The sequence below is a fragment of the Asparagus officinalis genome, chromosome 3, assembly GCF_001876935.1.
Source record: "Asparagus officinalis chromosome 3, Aspof.V1, whole genome shotgun sequence".
Classification (NCBI taxonomy): Eukaryota; Viridiplantae; Streptophyta; class Magnoliopsida; order Asparagales; family Asparagaceae; genus Asparagus; species Asparagus officinalis.
This window is the reverse complement of record NC_033796.1, coordinates 10,044,416-10,066,754: the sequence shown is the minus strand read 5'-3', so window position 1 is coordinate 10,066,754 and position 22,339 is coordinate 10,044,416. Positions and strand designations below refer to the sequence as shown.

The window sequence follows — 22,339 nt, the reverse complement described above, 5'->3', positions numbered from 1 at the left end:
AGTTCTTCTTTATATTTATATAAAAGATTATAATATTGTTTATGCTAATATCAGCCGATGTACTATCTTCTGGCCATCTAAATTTAAAGATAGGTTGAACATCAAGTTTTAGTTTATGCTTCCTAAAACTCTATATTACATCAGAATATTTATGGTTTTTTTTTCACTGGACTAGGGCTGCTTATAATTTATAACCCAAGACTTCAAATTGTCTCTGTTGCATGTGAACACACTCTTTGAAATCTTTGAGATTAAACTTGCTATTGTACTTTCTTATAAGGAATTTTTATTTTATTTAGTTAACAAGCATGGACATAAGTTTTTAATAGGTTTCGCATGCCATCATATGTTGCTACTTGCTTATTCATTTTGGTATAATGGTATGTATGTTTTTTATGTTTAGAGTTAGCGGCCTTTGAATTCATTATGGTTGCTGCGTATGAGAATCATGACCATTAAAATAGGAGGCACACTTGTTTGCTTTAGAGTCTATGATACAGACCGCCATACTACGGGTGGAGTGGGTGTCTGTTTGTCCAGCATGATATAGATTAGACCATTAGAGCATGACCAAGGATCTGTTATGGAAAATAGTGTGAGAGGAGGAAAGAAAATACATCAAATCCATGCAAGAGATATCTATTTACATTTTTACACTTATTCAAATTGCATTGAAACTCACTCAAATACTTTCTAGTTTCTAAAGCCATATTACCTGGAACAAAATTCTGGGGGTAGTTTTAATTACTTGATCCCTATGTCTTTTTAACTTTTCCTTCACATCCTTGATATGACATAGTTAACCTTATGGAATTAGAAGTTGAAATGACACCTGATGGAACATGTACACTTTAAATTTAATCAGAACCATGTAGTGGATCTGCAACCCTATAGGAATGCGTGCAAAATAGTGCATAGCCCTGTGTTTTTCTTCATGTACTTCTTGACACAATAAAGGTCATTCTATGGCTCAATAATTCTAAAACTGCAAAACAAAAAACTTGCAATTCAAATATAATCTTCATATTAAGCTGACAAATTTCTTTTTTATGTTTAAACACTTTAGGATGCTGATCCTGGTCATCATGCACTTCTGAAATTTCTGTTCATCCAATCATGTGAACCTTACTGGGCTTTTATCAAATCATGGATTTATAATGCAAGAATAGATGATCCTTATGGAGAGTTCTTTGTGGTGTATTCACGCACTTCACCAGATTCAAATGTTATAACTGGCTCGCTCAATGAAATTTCTCTGGCATCCATAAAGGTACTGGTACTTTTCGTGAGCGTTTGTCTGTATGTTCATTATGTAATTACTCATTAACATACTTGCACTTGCATGGTAACTGTATACTTATGTCAAGCATGCTTTTGTGTAGATGTAACAGTCAAAATTTTTTATGTATATGATGTATTCACATTATAAAAAGTATATCCTTTCTGTATTCCTAATCATGTGAAATCTGACGCTCAGGAGCGAGAAAGCTCTTCAATTCCTTGTTTCCTGAAAGATGTTTGTCGACCACTTATTCGGGCAGGACAGCAACTGGAAGTTCTTGAGAAACTGCTGAACGTGTGCAATTTTTCTGTGCTTGAGGATTATGAATATTGTCATCTGGCAGATCTTGAGGATGTACTTCCTGGTCGGGTTGGCATGCTGAGCAATACAGCACCTTTTCTGAATCAATTGACATTCAGCAGAAAAGGCGTACAAGCCTTATTGCTTAAAAGGGAAATTATGTATGAAGCAGCTGTGAAGGAACTTCAAATTTTCTTCACAAATTTGAACCTTAGTTATCAAAGGAGGCATCACTCTGTGAGTCTCTACTTTTCCTGTTCTTTTGGTTAATGGCTGATGACTTTATATTAGCTTACCATGTTGATGGCTGTGAGCTTACTCAGTTATGTTGGCAAAGATCATATATTTCCTTCTTTTTTTGGTATCATACACAGGCTTTTGAGAATATCATATTGACGATAACAATTCTATGATATATGGTAGTTGAATCTTAGAACTAAAGCTCTTTTTTTTTCTGGCACTATTGTTGCTTAATGAGGTTTTGAGAAAATATAGGTTTATGTTGGCATGCCACATATAGATGTTGACAAACATATGAAGCTTTACCAGAAATTTATCATTCTTATATATGCTTAATTTGTTTTTTCTCACCTTTTTGTGATGTCTTGCCCTTTATTATCTTCTTATTAAGACCATTTTGTTTTAACCTCAGGAAAAGCAACTAACAATGTCCTTAATCTCAAGGAATGAGCCCTTGTTGTGCGAGTTGCACGCGCTCAAGGTTATCGATAGCGGATAGCGTCGTATAGCAATGAGGCATCGCTAAGGCTATTTGGGACTATTACGGTAAAATAGCGGTAAAAAGCGCAAAGTTAAATAACGCTTTAATTTAGATATGTATAAATATTAAAAAATAAAAGAATTAAAGAAAATTCTAGAAAATTTAAAAGTGCATTTGATGATTTAAAGAGATCCTAAACGTGAAATAGATATGTAACCGTCACATAACACTGAAGACGATTGAAGGAGTCAAAGAGTCGTCGTCTTCGAGAAAATGAGCTAAGCGGTGAGATGACTACGTTAGGAGGAGTTCACGACAAGAGGATGTGAGAGGAAGTGTTGAGGGAGGTGCCAGAGGCTATGGGAGGTGGCGGGAGTACGCAGGAAATTAGGGGAGGCGGTGAGATGTAGTGGTTGCGGGTCGGGTTTAATTTAAAAAAAATAAACCTCAAACAACTTTTAAATAGCGGTCAAAAAGCGCATTTTGTTTGCAATCACCCGCTATTCACTGCTATGGAGCTATTGACCGCTTTTACAAGCGAAAAACGCATATTCCGCAATATATCACAGCTATTGGACGATAGCGTAACAGGAAGGGATCACTAACGCTATTCGGGCCACTATTGCGGGGCTATTTACGGTTATTTATAACACTCACGCACTTCACTTCCTTTGGGCTTTTTTTTTGTGGAGCATATACCACATTGCATTAGACCCTAAGTTGAGATGTATTTCTACATGTCTATATATGTTCATGTCTATACTACTATTCTTCCTCAGTTTGCTCCGATTGAATAACAAGGATTTGTTCTGCCATAGAGGAAGTAGTGCTTTGGCTTTTGAAAAATTTATTTCATCCCCTTTGATTTAGAAAAATGTGCCTCCTCCATCTAAGAAATAAGTCAAGCCCTTAACACTTTAGACCTAAAGAATCTTGCTTCAGCCCCTTGTTCCACATGAAATCCTTAGATTACCCATGTCTTCTTCCTCTTCATTCTCTCTTTTTTCCTCTCACTTGGTCCCTGAATTTGTGAACTCTTTCCATTATTGTGCCTCTCAAGTTGACACCTCCATTGTGTCCTAGCCAACGTGTAGTGGTCTATAATTGTGCCTCTCACATTGACACCTCCCTTGGGTCCTAGTCGGAGTGCGGTGGTCATGACACTTGAAAGGAGGCCGAGGTGAACGGAGGCGGCAACTAGCAAGTGGAGGAAAGTTTGGCGTCGTGACAGTGGGTGTGGCAATGAAAGAGACTCCTACAACGAGAGAGCAAAGAAGATATGTTTGTTGGGAAAGGAGGAGAAAGTGAGGGAGGGTTTTGTTATCTTTATGTTATTTACTTTATTTGTTATTGTTACCTTTGTTCTTTCTCGTTATCTTTTATTGACTAATGATACTTTTTTGTGATTCTTGTTACAATTGTTCAATTCTTGTACTTTTCTTTATTTGTTGATACTTTTATTTTTTTCCTTTGCTTTTATTTAATGATACCCTTTTGTTATTTTATTTAATGATACCCTTTCGTTATTCTTTACATTTTTTACGATTTTTAAATTTATTTGTTTATTTAGACCTTTATTTACTTTTTGTCATCGCTTGTTCAATTCTTGTTACCTTTCTTTATTTATTGATACCTTTATTTATTTATTTTAACCTTTTTAAATTATTTATCATTTTCTTTGTTTGTTGATACCTTTGTTCCATTATTGATATATTGTATTTATTTCGTCTCCTACCATTGTCCATTTCTTGTTACCTTTTACTTTGATTTTTCTATTCTCCTCCTTCCTCAACCACCTCCTCTCACACTCACTATAAGCCCTCCTTCGTTACATGTTGTCTTGTCGACAACCTCTTTTCCATCACCTCCCTTTGGGCCTCACCACCACCACACTCCGGCTAGGGCTGGGCCTAGAAAGAGATGGCGGCAAAAGGAAGCAACGGGAGGCGGGAGATTAAGGGGGTGGAATGACTTCATGGTGGGTTCATGAGAGATATGAGAGGAAAAAGAGAGAACGAAGAGAGAAAAGACAAGGCTAGGAATTTTTGAACTTTTTCTAAGCCTACCACGAGGGCGAGTTATTCCCTGTGTATTGCCACGTTGGCTTGAACACATCGACTCCACACTATTCTCTCTTTTTCCTCCTTTCTTTGATTCCAAAAGTTCCAAGAAAATTTTATGTTCTTTCATCAGATAGATTTAGACGGTCGCCAGAAGATCATTAGGAACATAAAGAGGCTCACTAAAAGCATATTCATTGTTGCTATAAGTACCGTTCAACTCTGGAGTTTCAAAAGAGAGTACAGAGAGAAAATTTGAAAGAAAAGAGAGAAGTTTTGATGAATGCAATGGAATCCTCAAAAGGTAGCAATAAAGGCTTAAGGACTTTAGATTCAAGGAGTTAATAGTTTTATAAGTATCCAAATTTATCTATAGCAAATTTTTATTAGGCTCAAAGAAATTAGGGATAGTATTATTGGTTACTGAACTTGGTTGAAGTCTAGTCATATTTGAGTTCCTCCAACCTTAAGCCTTCTAAAAATATGTGATAATTGTGAGTCTATGCTTAATTATTACCAATATTAGTTCTTTCCTATAGTTTTGAAATCATGAGTTGTTCAAATTTGTGGTTTTTTCTGTTTGGTGATCAAAGAGTTGAGGATTTTGATATCAAGTAATGCTAACGTTTTTGAATCTTTCGGTTGTTGAATTCTTGAAGTTGAAGAGTTGCATGTTCCCTAGAGATAAGAATTTTTGTAAGGGAGGATTTTGATATTAAGTGACGTGAAATTTTGTCGATAAGATTTTTCTTCTAGATTATATATACATGGTCAAGACATGTTAGCTCTCGAATTTGGTTTTCGAAACTACCTTCAAACCTTTGTTTTATACCATGTTTAATGTATTGAATTGTTAGAATATGACTCATTCCTTGATGCTTGCGTACCCCTAGTTAGTTTCTAGAATATATCAGATACAATTTTTATAATTTTAGTCAAATTTTATTTGTTATTTGGACAACGAACTTTTCACCTTATAGATTTCTTCTTGGGCCCTGACCGGAGTGCGTTGGTCATGATACTCGAAGGGAGGTGGAGGTGAACAGAGGCGATGAGTATTGGTGGAGGAAAGCTTGGTAGCGTGGCGGCAAGTGGCAATGATGGAGAGTTAAATGTGTTGGTTGGGAAAGGTGGAGAAAGAGAGGGAGGGTTTTGTTACCTTTATGTTATTGATTTTATTTGTTATGGTTACCTTTATTCTTTCTCATTACCTTTTGAGTAATGATACATTTTTGTGATTCTTGTTACAATTGTTCAATTCTTATACTTTTCCTTATTTGTTAATACTTTTATTTTTTACGTTGCTTTTATTTAATGATACCCTTTCATTATTCTGTACATTTTTTACAATTTTAAATTTCTTTATTTATTTAGATCTTTATCTTTTTCATCATTGTTTGTTCAGTTCTTGTTACATTTCTTTATTTATTGATACATTTATTTGTTTTTCGTAACCTTTTTTAACCTCTTTACTACTGTTCTTTGTTTCTTGTCTTCTTAATACCTTTATTCCATTCTTACTACATTTTATTTGTTTTTTCCCTTACCTTTGTCCATTTCTTGTTACCTTCATTTTTCTATTATCCTTCCTCAACCACCTCCTTTCTCACTCGTCACAAACCCTCATTCATTGCATTTTGTTTCACCATCAACCTCTTCTCTACCACCTCCCTTTGGACCTCACCACCGCCACACTCTGGCAGGGCATGGAAGGGGACGACAGTGAAGGGAAGCGACAGGAGGCTGAGATTAAGTGGGTGGAATGGGTTCACGGTGGGTTCATGAGAGATGTGAGAGGAAAAAGAGAGAATGAAGAGGGAGAAGACAAGGGTAGGAATTTTCGAAAAAAACATATGAAGTTTCGTGTCCGAGGGGATGGAGATAACTTTCCAGTTCTCCCTTGATTTTCTAGTTTTAAAAAAGTTCTGCAACATTGCATCTGTCTCCCTCATCCAAAAAATACTTAATGATAAGGATTTCTGTTTCTTTGTTATACGAGTCGTCGTCCGAGCACCTTTGATTGCGGAATTATCAAAGATGTCTTTGTGAAGAAAATAACAAAAAAACAAGAACAATTCAATATGACGAAGGAAAATACCTTCTCTAGATTATGAAAAACAATAGATTACAAATCTCTTCCTCATAATCTCTCTAGAATAAAGAACAATTCTCTCTATTCTCCAAACTCTCAGATTTCCCACCCAGGAACCCTAAATCAATAGCGTTTAGATATATATATAAACCTTAAAAAACCGAAACAGGCTAGAAATCCAAACTGGCCTAGGAACCCGTTATCAGTCGACCGATGCACTCCCATCGGTCCATCGATATGTCTCCATCAGTCGACCAATAGGTGAGATCGGTCGACTGCCCAGAGCGGTTGTTTTTGACCCTATAGTGTGCATGTGTATCAGTCGATTGATACTATTTATCAGTCGACCGATCAGAGCCAGTCTGCCAGACTTGTTATTTCCTGATTTTTACCGTTTCTATTCGTCGTTTCTATTCTCAAGCTATCATAAGAATCATCTATCCTTAAGCTCCCATGAAGATTACTAAGTTCCCGAAGCAGAGAAGATACACTCGTATCATGGCTCCCCCTTTAGGAACTTGAAGTATCGTTCAAGTTAGAACTTCAACTGAGGAAACTCTCGAACTCCTTCGTTATTGAACCACTTGGCCTTACTAGGAACTTGACCTTGACGTCTAATCAGAAACGACTCCTTTATCCCCCGTTTAATTATAGTCACTTTCCGCTCCAATATGCAATCTTCTTTCAGTGTCTTCTCTATCAAACCACAAGTCTTCAACATGCAGCAAGATCACTTTGTCATCACCTTCATCATCCAACAATGGAGGTTCGAACAACTTCAAGTACTCAACATTGACCACTGAATACACACCTAAGTAAGGCGATAAATCCAGCTTGAAAGCGTTGTCACCGATCTGATCGAGAATCCGAAACAGATCATATCGTAAAGGCTTTAACTTCTTTCCTTCTCCTTTTAGCCGTTCCTTACCTAACTTCAGCCATATCATATCACATTTGTCAAAGTTATAATGAACTCGATGTTAATCATGCTTCGTCTTGTACTTCGCTTGTGACTTCTTCAACTATGCTTCAACTGTGACGTGAATCTGCGCAATCTTCTCTAGAAATCGCTGAGCCTTCTGTCTTTCGCTCCCTTTTTTACCGTCGAACGTAGCATCACTAGAGAATACTAAATCGAACGGACTTGGAGGTAAGAACCCGTAACAAGTCGCAAATGGTGACTTTCCCAAAGATCCGTTAACAACCTTGTTGAAAGCAAACTGAAGATATGGTAAGCTTTCATCCTAAGTCTTGGGATGTCTAGAATTATACCCCCACAGCATGTAAACCATCGTTTGGTTGACTACTTCTGTCTGCCCGTCTGTGTGTGGATGGAAGGCCATGCTTTTCTTTAATTTAGTGTCCATCAAACCCCACAAAAGAATCCTAAAAGTGTCTAAGGAACCTGCTATCCCGATCCGAAATAATCGAACGCGACAAACTAAAGTGCTTCCACACATGCTCAAAAAACAACGCTGCACCTGCTCTCGTCACTGTCTTCTTGCAAGGAATCAATATCACCATCTTGCTGAACCTGGCCACCATAACGAACAACTAATCATGCCCGCGCTTGGTCGTTAGCAACCCTCCTACGAAATCCATAAAGATACTCTCCCACAGTCTAGAAGGCATCGGCAACGGTAGATACAATCCCCGCTTTCAGTTAGAAGGCTTTGATGTGCAATATAGCTTACACTCTCCAACATACTTGGTAACATCCTTTAACATCTTTGGCCAAAAGACATGTCGTCGAAGATTGAGTAACATCTTTTGAATCTCAAAATGACATTGCACACGCGACGTATGTGCCTCTCTAATCCATTGCAACCGTTCGCCATCCTCCAGAATGCAAAGTAATATCCCACGATACAACAAACCATCTGCTCCGAGCTCATACACCCCCTTGTGACCTGTTTTCACCTGCTCGAACACACTGCCGAAGTCTCTGCTGGATGTGTACATATGTGCATACTCCAAGGGAACTAATGACTGAATACGCGTCACCACCAACAAAGCTCTCACCGGCGGTCGAGATAGCATATCGACCAACTTGTTAGTCGCCCCCTTCTTGTACCTAATGATGATATTGAACGCCATCAAATAGGACATCCACTTCATGTGTCGTGTCTGTTGTAGCCTCGTCTGGGCATGTAAAAACTCTAATGGCTTGTGATCTAAGTGCACAACCACCTTCTTACCTAACAGGTACATCTTCCAATGCTTGATCGCCTGGTAGAGCACATAAAACTCCTTATCGTAAGTTGGATAGTTCTGAATGACATTCGTTAACATCTCAGAATGGTACTTCATCGGCTTTCTATCCTGCGTTAGCACATCATCCATAGCATAGTTAGAAGCGTCGGTCTCTACCTCAAAGGTCCTCTGTAAATTAGGTAACGTCAACACCGGTGCCTCCGAGATCTTCTTCAATAACTGAAAAGCCTCCTCATGAGTCCGACCCCACTCAAACTGAGTTTGTGCCTTAGTAAGGCCATGTAAGGGTGCCGCATAAATAGAAAAATGTTGAATAACTTGCACAAATACTGGTAAGCCTCATGAAGCTCCTTACCTCCGTCATTGTCTTTGACGTCGGCCATTTTTGATAACCACAACCTTACTTGGATCTATCATTCGCTAGCCCTTCCCCACGATGAAGCTGAGATACACTAACTCGTCCCTCCCAAACTCGCACTTCTTCCCATTGAGCTTCAACTGACCGTCCCGCAACACTTCAAACACCTTCTCGACATGAACAAGATGCTCCTCCCAAGTTCTGTTGTACACCAAGATGTCATCGAGGTAAACTATTACAAAATCCTCTATGAAAGGTCACAACAAGTCATTCATCAGCCTCATAAAGATTGCCGGAGCGTTGCACGACACGTCACCAACCACTCGAACAAGCATTGCTTGGTTTTGAACGCAGTCTTCCAAGTGTCGTCCTCCCAAATCCTCATCTGATGGTAACCAGACTTAAGATCCAACTTTGTGAAGAACCTCGCTCCCTCTAACTGGTCCATAAGATCATTAATCCTCGGTAGTGGGTAACGATTCTTGATTGTTACTTTGTTGAGCGCCAGGTAATCCATACATATGCGCTAGCCTCTATCCTTCTTGGACACTAATAACACTGGCGATCCATAAGGTGAACAACTTAGCACTATCACTCCTTTCTCCAGAAGTTCTTGAACTTATCTTTTTATCTCGTCAGACTCCAGTACAGATGTGCGGTAAATGAAATTACCCTAGGGGGGTGAATAGGGTAATATGCTAATCTAATCCGATTTTAAAGTCAATATAAACTTTATCAAAATATTATTCTTATAAGTATGATATTCAAGGAGATATGAGCAAGTACATAAAATTAAACAAGAGCGATGAACTATTAAACAAATGAGATAGTGCGCAATGAGACAATCAAACAAAAAATATGATCACGGGGTTCGGTTCTTCTGACCTACGTTTCCGCTCCCCATTCCTGGAAAGAATCCACTATCTCAGAAGATACTACACAATCAGTTTTCAACGCTCACCGACAAACATTTACAACACTCATAATGCAATCACATAATACACCCTCTAAGTGTTGGCCTAGCCCGTGTCACCTTCATCAAGTGTTCGGATTTACAACCTCTCACTAGGTTTTACTACCGACGCCACTTTTGGAATCAACCACGTCTCTCACCACACACTCCTTTCGGTGTACTTATGTATTACAAAGTGATCCTCACAAATATTCTTAAATACAAAGATTTTGTTCTCTAACAAGATGAGAACTCAATGAAGCTCACACTCAATGTATCACTCACCACAACCCAATAATATAGTGTATAAAAATACTAAAAGCTTAATAGGAATGTGTGTGAACAAAGAGCAATAATCAAAACTAAACTCAATGTAAATTCTAGCTTAATAAAATGAATAAATAACAAAAATAATTGTATAAGGCTAGAGATTGAGTTTAGAAGAATCTTCTCTGAAATTTAAAAAAGGGAGATTGATGAAAATGAAACTCAAACCGATAGAATCAATATCCTCTTTCTCTTGTGAAAGTTTCTTCACAAAAACTTGTAAAACAACACTTAAACAAACTTTAAACCCTTGTAAAACTTAATTAAAACTTTTTTTGGTTCATAGTAGTGTTAAATGTAATGAGGTATATATAGGGTAGAGGAAACCAGCTCAAGAAATCATCACAAAACAACAAAAACAATAAAAAACACAAAATTTAAAAAACTAGCTGTTATACCAACGGCTACAGGCTAGTAGTTCGGTCGATCGGATGACAATGGTTGATCGACCAAAGGTTGTGCATCAGTCGACCGAATACAAGTTGTTGGTTGACTAAAACACCCCGAGAAAAATCAGCTAAAATATGAGTTATGGTCAGTCGACCGGAAGGTCATGTTCGGTTGACCGAACTACCCTGAGAAACAAAACTGAATAATTTTATTCCGGTCGGTCGATTGGAAGGCCTTGTGCGGTCGACCGGAAACTGCTATATGACAAAAGAGTTTAAAACTGAATTTGAATCAACTTTAAAAAATATCAAATAATTTCCAAAAATTGTAGAACTTGGGGAAATGTTTATAAACATGAAAATGAATATGCTACAAAAGAAATTTTTAATTTGCATTTCCCATTTGTGAAAACTTATCGTTTTGTAAAAACTTATCGTTTTGTAAAAACTCAAAAATACGTGTTTGTATGAACACTTAATTTTGACATATGTTTTAAACAAAGTTGTAAAAATATTTTGAACTGATTTATGGACTATATAAAAGATGTATACAAAGATTATTTTGTCCATAGGTCAATAATACAAAATTTACTTAAAAATACCCAAATAGTGATGAAAGTAAGAAATGTCTGTGTATATAATTGAGCTTAAAAGTATTGATACACAAAATACACCCTACACTAGTATACCATATAGATTGCATATGAAGCTCGATCGAAGATCTTGACTTGACTTGTATATGCTCCATTAACAATATGGCTCTTGAATCATTCAACCTGGGTTAAGCAATCAAAACCAAACACTAAAAAACACGTTATAAATTGTTTGTTAAATCATCAAAACAAGATTAGAGAATTAGACTCAACATGAGTCCTAACAGTAAATACCTATTTCAGCAATGAACTCTCTCCAGTCAGCATAATCTCATGCTCCATACTCCGTCTCGACGATAGTCCAGTGATCTCCGAAAAAACAAGTTTGCATACTTGGTCTTTAACCTGTCAAGATCTTTCTTCTAGAGTTTGCTCAAGGTAGTCAAGCATACTCTACTCGACAACTCCTCATAAGGCCCAATTGTAAGCGTCAAAAAATGCTGAAAGATATCCAAGCGCAGCTCAAAAGGAAGTCATCTAAAATGTCAAAAAGAAAACAAGTATAGACTGTCTCGCACGCGAGACAGACTTGACTGTCTCGCCGTGCGAGGACAGTCCTTCACATGTTCTCGGCGGAGGTGCGGGAACGAGTACGAAACTTTTACGTGGTTTTCGCGGGTGAGGCCCGTGCGAGACATGTATTTCGTCTCGCCGTGGGGCGAGACAGAATTATGACTGTCTCACAGCGTGAGACAGGGTGGGGCTCTGCAGAGGGTAAAACCTACTTTGCATAAACCGCGCAAACACGTGGCCACTAACTATTGCACAACATGGAAAGCCGTCGTGGGCGAGGGGAATGGGGGACCGTTAGGATGAACGTGCCAGAAATAACGGAGTTTGAAGGCGTGAGAAGGGCGAAAGTTACAGAAGCAAAACTGGTGCAGGAATATTCTTGTAGTTTGCCGAAGACAGCGGCCGTGTTTGACGCTATGCTCGCGTGGGCCGAGACAGAAACACTGTGCTCGCCCGCGCGAGACATGCAAACACTATCGCGGCAGACCGAGAGCAGCAAATGGCGGTGGTCCTCGCGACCTTGTTTTCCGCCAACTGTTCCTAGAGGTTATAAATACCCTCCGAATGCCATTTTTTAAAGGGGGCTGATCATTTTGAACACTTCAGAGCAGACAGAGCAGAGTTCTTGAGCTTCCGGCAATCCCTTGAGATTCGAGCTTTGACTTGATCTTAAGAAGAACGACTATCTTACTTTGATAAGATATCGTTTCAAATTCTCACTTCGATAAACGAAGGAAGAATCATTAAACCCCTCACGATTCAATCACGATCTGTGATTTGGTGGTCCACGAGTCAAAGCGCTCCCGGCACAGGCAAAGATCCCACGCAAGCAGCGATCCAAACAACGATCCTGCGTTTGTTTCTCAAGAGTTGTAATTTTTATTTTGTTGTGTAAAAGAAGTCTTATAAAAAGGCTATTTCTTTTGAATTTATTACAATCGACCGTAGATATAATGAATTCTACAGCAAAACCAACTTTTGACGCAAACAACCTGGCGACCACAGTGGGAGCCAACGGTCTCGCTACCGAGACCGTCGTGTCGCAGCCAATCAAGGTACCGGTTGAATCCATGGTCGAGTATGAATTCGACCAAACCAAGTTTGAGGAATATATCTCATCGTCCTCTTCAAGATCTTCATTATCACGTAAGTACAAGAGGATCTCATCATTGAAGAAGACCTATACGCCAGAGAAGGCTAAAAGTGAAGCCTCTCACCCAATAGTTGTTGAGGTCATGCCTCGCAACATTATTCTGGCAACCCTCAAGGCCGGAAGCTCTGCTCATGATCATTCCTCCCCAATTAAGGAGTCGTTCGATCGAAGTTCGCCAACTCTGACGAAGAGGGCTCGTCAGAGGCGACGCCAACGCCGCGCTCGTCAATTGGCTAAGGCCTTGGAACAAACCGATGGAGTTCGTTATTATGCGGACTTAGAATCGAGGAGGCATCAAGTGGTTCAGTTGTCTCAACGACCAACCACTCATATCTCTACTAAACTAACGACGGATGAATGAACTTTTGTTAAAAGGGTTCGTTCGACCCTCAAAGAACGAATACAAAAGCGTCGTGCAAACACTGCTCATGCCCGTTCTCTCTTACAACAAAGACGAGAAAGAAATAAGGAAACGGTGGCCAAAGAACCACCAAAACTCTACAAAGTTTGGAGTCCAAAGTCTGGAGTTGTGCAAAATCAGCATTCGGAGCCCGTTAAGATTTCATGCCCACAAGGGGATGGTTCTAAACGTGTGACTCCCGACATAACATTGGATCGTTCAAAGACAATAATAGGTTGTCCTGAGAATGCCAACAATGTTTTACATCCTCAGAAGAAAACATGTTTGTCAAAAGACATCGTTATACCTGGGGGGTCATACCAACAGACGATAAGATTTTTCGGTAATCATACCGATGAATCATACTATCAAGCTGGAGGTATGAACAAGACTAGAAAGAGAACTGTCCGGGAAATGAACTCTCATTGTTCCTGTGCCCGACTCATTAGAGTAATGCTATCAGAATGTGACTGTTTCAAACGAGAAGCCATCTCACGAAGAGTCTCGGTATTCCACAGTCTTTTCACCGAAATGTCGAAGCTTAAGCCGAGGCATTTCTGCAAGAGAAAATCAGCTGCCCAAGATGATGTATTCCCTGAAGTCACAATCAACGTGGCTGATAAAAGAAAGCCTAAGCGGCATTCAAGTGATTCAAATCCTGACTTTTCCCCGAGAGGAAAAGTCAATCCAAGAATTGCTCAAAGGATGTCTCGACTCCAATTAGGAGCCATTAGACGCAGAGATTACAAGAGAATGCAAGAAGGGATGTCCTCGGAGGATGAATTCTCGGACACTTGTTCTGCAATCGCTTCTGATGATACAATGTCTAGCACGGGACAAACCAGAGAAGTACTCACGATCAACTCTGATCAATTTGCTCAAATACTTCAAGAAGCTCTAGCGAAGCAACGTGAAGAAATTAGAGTTGAGATGAAGACAGAGATGGAGTTAGCTATCCAACAAATGAGAGAATTGCTAACTCAACGGCCTCAACCTCTTGAGTCCAGTCAGCAAGCTGAATCCAACCGCCACACTCAGAATGTTGTAGATGACAGTGATCCAGAAGTGGATGAAGTCATTATGGCTGATACACCATGACAGTGATCCAGAAGTGGATGAAGTCATTATGGCTGATACACCTCCCAATAGCAATAACGTTGGGGATGGTTTAACACATCCTCCCAATAACGATATTGGGGGTAGTTTAATGACACCTCTTACAGGGGACGGTCTAACTCATTCTCCTCAACGTCCTTCGAATGAAGACATAGACGATGACGAGAAAATGAAAGAGCTTGAAAACAAAATCAACGCTTTGATGACGGCTCAAGAAGTGAAAAATACAGGTATTCCATGTCCCTATCCAAGAGAATGGAATTCAATACTGTACCCGACAAAATTCAACATGATTAACTTCACACCGTTTGACGGGAAGAGCTCGCCTACTCAGCACTTGATTTATTTCAGGTCTCATTTAGGCATGATATCTGGAAATGAGGTTTTAATGGTCCGGTCATTCGTTGGCACCCTTCTTGGGCCCGCCTTCGATTGGTACCGACGCCTCAAGCCAGGGAGCGTCAATTGCTGGAATGACATGGAAAGTTTGTTCCTCAGCAATTTCTTCGATGATGACACTGAAGTATCGATCGGAACCCTTCTAGATGAGAAGCAAAAAGACGGAGAGTCAGTCGATAATTTTGTCAAGCGCTTCCGTAACAAAGCAATGAAGTGCAGAGATCCTGTTACAGAGGAGTTCATCTTGCAAACATGTCACAATAATCTCTCTATCGATGTCCTGGAAGCCCTGGGGGTTGTACCATCCAAAATTTGGAAGGATTTAAAAATGCGAGGTGAACAAGCTGAACACTTTCTTAAAAGAAAGAAAGCTGAGAGAAGCCGACCGACGACATCTGCAATCACTGGGAACGCGACTCGATCCGAGGTTTCAAAAGGAGTATTCTTTCGAAGATGATGAACCTCCAGCCATCTTGAAATACCTCCTCGCCAACGACAAGATCGAGCTACCACCTATTAAAGATCAGGAGGGTGCTAAGATGATTACAGATCCAAACTACTGTGCATACCACAGAAGGATTCTTCATCCCACCAATATTTGCTTTGGACTCAAAAATAAGATCCAAGCATTAATTGACTCCGGCGTCATAATGGCGAAACAAGCCGAATAAAGACGACCCCTCACTCCATGGGATACACGAGTATAAACTGTTTTTCCCTCACTCCATGGGATACATGAGTATAAACTGTTTTCCCCTCACTCCAAAGAGTATACGAGTATAAACTGCTCCTCGATACTCCAATAGGTATATGAGTCTAAACTGTTTCCTACTCTTGACGGGAAGTTCCTGAAGAATTTTTACATATAATATTCTTAAGGATAACCCGGTCATGTAACTCGGTATGATGTCAGACCCAGTTTCGCGAAGAAAGCTGGGGGTGGATGGTTCGTGTAACGAAAGTTCCCAAAAGAATGTTATATATAATTTTCTTAGGGATAACCCAATCATTACAAACGAATTGACGAACGCTACATACCCACGGTGATTTCCGAATACTCTTTTGCTGAGATAAGATACGATCACTTCGTTGGATCAATCTTCCCTCTCAAATTCTTATTTGGTCAAACCTTTAAACAGTTAGGACCAAAGCCAAAATCCCCTCTCGATTCTTTCCATGAACGAGAGGTCCACAAATTGAACGATCAAACCTTAAACAGTTAGGATCGTCTCAAAACTCCCACATGGTCAAACCTTTAAACAGTTAGGACCAAAACCAAAATCCCCTCTCGATTCGTTCCATGAACGAGAGGTCCACAAATTGAACGATCAAACCTTTAAACAGTTAGGATCGTCTTAAATTCCCATCTTGGTCAAACCTTTAAACAGTTGGACCAAAGCCAAAATCCCCTCTCGATTCGTTCCATGAACGAGAGGTCCACAAATTGAACGATCAAACCTTTAAACAGTTAGGATCGTCTCAAAACTCCCACTTGGTCAAACCTTACTACAGTTAGGACCACAACTAAAATCCCTTCTCAATTCATTCCACGAACGAGAGGTCCACTTCTAGTTAAATAATCAAACCTCATGACAGTTAGGATTATTCAAACCAATCCAGATTCTCTAAGTGGAGATCCCACTTCGAGTTTCCTTTGCACCAGGAGATAAAATATAAAATTCTTCCTCTCCGATCATCGGGTTCATCTCTACCAAAAAACAAGAGACTAGGAGATAGAATATAAAATTCTTTCTCTCCATCATCAGGGTTCATCTCTACCAACAAACAAGAGACCAGGAGATAGAATATAAAATTCTTCCTCTCCTGGGTCGGGTTCATCTCTACCAACAAACAAGAGACTAGGAGATAGAATATAAAATTCTTTCTCTCCGATTCCGGGTTCATCTCTACCAACAAACAAGAGATCAGGAGATGGAATATAAAATTCTTCCTCTCCATCATCGGGTTCACCTCTACCAACAAAAAAGAGACCAAAATACTCCAATAGGTACACGAGTTTAAACTGTTTTTCTACCCTCAACAGGAAGTTTCTGAAGAATATTACTCTTGATATTCTTAAGGATAACCTAACGAACTCACAAGGGACATACAAGCATCAATATGGAAATACCAGCCTCGATTCAGAATCTCAACAACGGTCCAGCGATAAACGCAGTGCCGGAGAAGCATTAGCTACTCTACAAAGAACTGAATAGACTAATGGATGAAGAGATCAAGAGCCGAAGCCATTTTACAGATTCTTCTACACGATCTACTCAATCAAGTATTGAAAGGATTACAAATTAGACCTGTCTTATCCAAAGTGTCCCAGACTCCTCTATAAAAGAATAAGTTTGGAACACTTTGGAGGGGGTATCTGTAGACGTCAAAAAATACTGAAAGATATCCAAGCGCAGCTCAAAAGGAAGTCATCCAAAATGTAAAAAAGAAAACAAGTATAGACTGTCTCGCATGCGAGACAGTCTTTACTGTCTCGCACGCGAGACAGACTTGTTACTGTCTCGCCCACGCGAGACAGTCTTCACTGTCTCGCCCAGCGAGACAATCTTTACTGTCTCGCCGTGCGAGATAGAATTTACTGTCTCGCACGTGAGACAGCTCTCAGAGGACTAACTGTTCAAGAACATGGGAAACGTCGTGGGCGAGAATCACGTTGATAACTGCCAAAAGCAGCCGAGACAGCAAATGCTGTCTCGCGACCTTGTTTTCCGCCAACTGTTCCTAGAGGTTATAAATACCCTCCGAAGGTCATTTTTGAAAGGGGTTGATCATTTTGAGCACTTCAGAGCAGACAGAGCAGAGTTCTTGAGCTTTCGGCAATCCCTTGAGATTCGAGCTTTGACTTGATCTTAAGAAGAACGACTATCTTACTTTGATAAGATATCGTTTCAAATTCTCACTTCGATAAACGAAGGAAGAATCATTAAACCCCTCACGATTCAATCAGAATCTGTGATTTGGTGGTCCACGAGTCAAAGCGCTCCCGGCACAGGCAAAGATCCCACGCAAGCAGCGATCCAAACAACGATCCTGCGTTTGTTTCTCAAGAGTTATAATTTTCATTTTGTTATGTAAAAGAAGTCTTATAAAAAGACTATTTCTTTTGAATTTATTATAATCGACCGAAGATATAATGAATTCCACAGCAAAACCAACTTTTGACGCAAACTTTTGAATTTGTTGTAAAAGTCTGTCTCGTCCGCGAGACAGTAAAGACTGTCTCGCACGGCGAGACAGTCAAGTCTGTCTCGCGTGCGAGACAGTCTATACTTGTTTTCTTTTTGACATTTTGGATGACTTCCTTTTGAGCTGCGCTTGGATATCTTTCAGCATTTTTTGACGCCTACACTAATAAACAACAAAACAAACTTCTTGTTTGCATTCACTAGTCTCTTCGCCTGAGTCACCGTCACAAAGCTTGTCTCATGCGAAAAAGACGCAGAATAAAATATGAACTGCTCACCGTCCTTGGTGAACGTATACTTCTAGGCCCGCATGTCGTAGACTGTGTACCTATCCGGCTATCCCATAAATAAGGGTTGCCCAATATAACTGACACACATTTAATAGAACTACGTCGCAAGTGACCTCGTCAATATACGACTCATGGAGTGCAAATCTGAAAGTGCATTGAAGAACTACACTCATTCTCGTCTCTTTCTGAATCCACCCTAATGGATAAGGCTTTGGATGCTTGACCGTCTTTAGACCCAGCTTCTGAACCAAGGTTTCAGATATCAGATTCTTTTGATTGCCTAAATCAACTATGACATTTCCCAAATTGGTCTTCACTTGCAATTTGAGAACAAAGAGATGCTCTCTGGGGTCTTTGTCCTCCCTTGCGGCCTGTTGCCCTGCCATAATGTTGAGATTGCTGTTAGGCTTCGTCAAGGTTTTAAATGTCGGTCGATATGTCCGACATGTCGGTTTGAGGGCTTGAGCGACACGATATGAGCGTTTTTAACTCGTATATCGGTTTTTAGGGCAAAATCGAAAATATCGAGGTCATATCGCGCATATCGATCGATTTTTCAGCTTTAAAAAATCGACTGATATGACCCTTTTTTAGATCTATTTTTTGTTATCGGGTTTGGGTTTAGTGATAAAAACTCCAATCCGTTTGACCTGTTCTCATGTTTAAGAGTTTCTTATGAACCCGATAGAAAGAAAAGAGAAAAATTAGGGCTGCAGTGGACTTGGGAACCCATCACTCCTTTCGTGAACGACGACGCCCTTTCTCCACCTCAATTTCGCCCCCCCCATCGTCCATCTCCTGTTACGCCCCAAAATCCGAATCCCAATCGAACCAGAGGGCGGCAGGGTATCCCATCGTCGGGATAAAGGGAAGAGGGTGGTCAGTGACTCATCCTAAGGACCCCGAGCAGAGAAAGAAGAGCCTCGACACTATCTCCCTGCGACGTCGGAATCCACCCATCGCCAGCGTCGCCTCTAGAATTTATAAAGTATGCTTATATTAAATTTATGAATGCTTAGATTATATTTAAGACATGATATTATACATATGAGCACCACCCGATATGACAATCCGATATTTAGTCCATGTCTCCAGATATATCCCCGATTTTTACTATCCGACATGGATTTCAGCCGTCCGACATGAACCCGACATCCGACATTTAAAACCTTAGGCTCCGTCATACCTGAGACTTCTTTCGGACCTTACGCTATCACGTATGCCTTCTTCTTCTCCTTCTTTAACCCCTTCGACTTGAGGTGAGGGTACTTCTCCCAACACCGTTTAACGATATGAATTGTCTGCTTGCAATGACTATAAGTCAGTCCTGGTTTTCCTGGCTCGCCCTTCTCCTCCTCTTTAGGTTGGGAATCACTAGACTTACCTCCAACCTGCTTGGCATCTCCCTTCGTTTCGTTGCTCTTCTTCTGCTTGCCTTCAATAGCAATAGCCTTCATGCTAGCCTCCGCAATTGACTCAAACATGAATAGCTTCATCTCTTTCCGGATGTATTCATTCAAACCCGTCATATACTTCATAAAAACAGGGTATTCATTCATCGCAATATTTAGGATCATAGTCTGCTGCTGAAATTTTGTAGTGTATTCTTGAACAATTTGATTGAATCTTTGGCGCAAACCGTACCACTTATATCAACGCTCTTCAAGGAATCCCACAAGATAAAACTGTTTCCTAAGCAGATCCTTAAATTTTCTCCATGACACAAATTTCTTCTCCTGCTGTAGTAGGAGTTACACCACGTCAGCGCGTGTCTGGAAAGCTTCAGTGTCGCAAAGACGATCTTCTTCTTAGACGAATAGACATAAAGAGTAAAATAGGTCTCTAGACGCTCGATCCAGACGTCTAGCCTCTCAACGTTGACACTTCTATCATTAACATGAATCTCCACTCTGAAGTCGATTTTTAAATTCTGGTAAGAAACCTTACCCCCTTGATGTGAAACAGTCTTGACGACTTCGTCTTGTTCAGAACCAGTCTCCTCACTATCTCCATCGGATTCTATAGGTTGCGTCTTTGGCCTCGCTGTAAATTCAACCTTCTTGTCGCCTCCTTAGATAAAATCAACGAGTTTCGTGAGAGTCGAACTGATTGTCTAATTTGCTTCTCCACCACATTAAGTTGTGATGAATTGTCGTTATATGCCATCTTCTTCTTTCTTGATTTCTGGGCTTTTTATAAAAAAACAAGAATCTCACCTAGCTTCTTGTATTGCGATCAATTAAGGACCATACACATGATACGCTCTTCACAGGATCTGATTGCTCTGATACTAACTTGATACGAGTCGCCGTGTGAGTACCTTTGATTGCGGAATTATCAAATATGTCTTTGTGAAGAAAATAGCAAAAAAAGAAAAACACAAGAACAATTCAATATGACAAAGGAAAATACATTCTTTAGATTATGAAGAACAGTAGATTACAAATCTCTTCCTTACAATCTCTCTAGAATAAAGAACAATTCTCTTTATTCTCTAAACTCTCAGATTTCCCACTCAGGAACCCCAAATCAATAGGGTTTAGATATATATAAACCCTAAAAAAATCAAAACAGGCTAAGAATCCAAACTGGCCTCAGGAACCCGCTATCAGTCGACCGATAGGTCTTCATCAGTCGACCGATAGGTGAGATCGGTCGACTGTCCAGAGCGGTTGTTTTCTAACCTGTAGTGTGCATGTTCATCGGTCGACTCATACTGTTCATCGGTCAATTGATACTGTTCATCGGTCGACTGATACTGTTTATCAGTCGACCGATCAAAGCTTGTTTGCCAGATTTGTTATTTCTTGATTTTCACCGTTTCCATTCGTCGTTTCCATTCTCAAGCTACCAAGAGAATCATCTATCCTCAAGCTCCCATGAAGATCGCTAAGTTCCCGAAGCAGAGAAGATACACTCGTATCACTTTGGGTTAATCTGATGGTGTGATTGTGGACAAATGCTTCTCATTGAACCAAATAGAATGGTCAAAGTCGACGTGCATTTGAAGTACTGTTTGACCATATCATGCCCTTGAAGTTGAAAGGAAATTTTTTAAAATGTCTACACATCCAGTTCTGCCTTAAGTTACACGATTGGGAAATGAACAAACAACATATTAAGAAAATAGGTGTAGTAGAAATGAAAATAGAGAGAGAGGGACAAGTGGCAGCAAAACTAAAGAATGGACATGAATGTGTGTATGAGTGGTTACAGGTTGTTTCAGTTGAGGATTAGATGAGAGATAAATCATTTGAGATGGTTTAAACATGTGCAATGGATGGGACAAGTGGACCTGTTAAGAGGATGGTGAGAAGGAGCAGCGGTAGAGCTGAAAGGCCATGAATGGAAGCAGTAAAAAGGAGATTGTATCTGTTTAATAAACAGAGATGGCCGTAACATAGTTGAATGAAGAAAAAAGAGCCATGTAGCCGACCCCAAATGTTTGGAATAAAGGTTTGCTTTTTGTTATTTTTGACATTTTTATAGTTGATAAAACTTTTAGGGACGATTGCAATAACTGTCACCTATATGGCTTAACTGTCATGATTGCAAAAGCTATCTAGAAGTACCTGACTTTATATTGTGAAGCCTATATTTATCTGATACTCTTTTCTACTCATTCTGTTTTCAACCGTGACTGTGCTACTTCTTCTTGCTAATCAAGTAGTCAACACTTTTTTTTCAGTATTTAAGGTGATCAGCTGCAGGTGTTTTCTTTTAGGTAATTCCTTTTGGTAGCATGATAAGCAGAAAACTTGGCGTGAATTCTCCCTTCGCTTTGATCTCTGACACAGACATGAATGTTACTGATGAACAAGGAGATATACACGTGTAAGTTTTCCAGCGCAATTTTCAACATTTACCTCATTCTTCCAAGCACATTGTTTTCTTGATATTTTTTCTTGTGGTAA

General features: G+C 39.8%; 1 protein-coding gene across 3 annotated transcripts in view; it reads left to right on the top strand.

The window, feature by feature from the left end:
- LOC109832924 overlaps window positions 1-22,339 on the top strand; it is a 36,536-nt gene that overhangs the window by 1,114 nt on the left and 13,083 nt on the right. For all 3 annotated transcript variants that reach the window (XM_020400422.1, XM_020400421.1, XM_020400420.1), the window contains exons 3-5: window positions 1,067-1,270; window positions 1,478-1,819; window positions 22,150-22,259. In XM_020400422.1, the coding sequence (XP_020256011.1) occupies window positions 1,067-1,270; window positions 1,478-1,819; window positions 22,150-22,259 (656 nt within the window). The remainder of the gene's footprint in view (window positions 1-1,066; window positions 1,271-1,477; window positions 1,820-22,149; window positions 22,260-22,339) is intronic.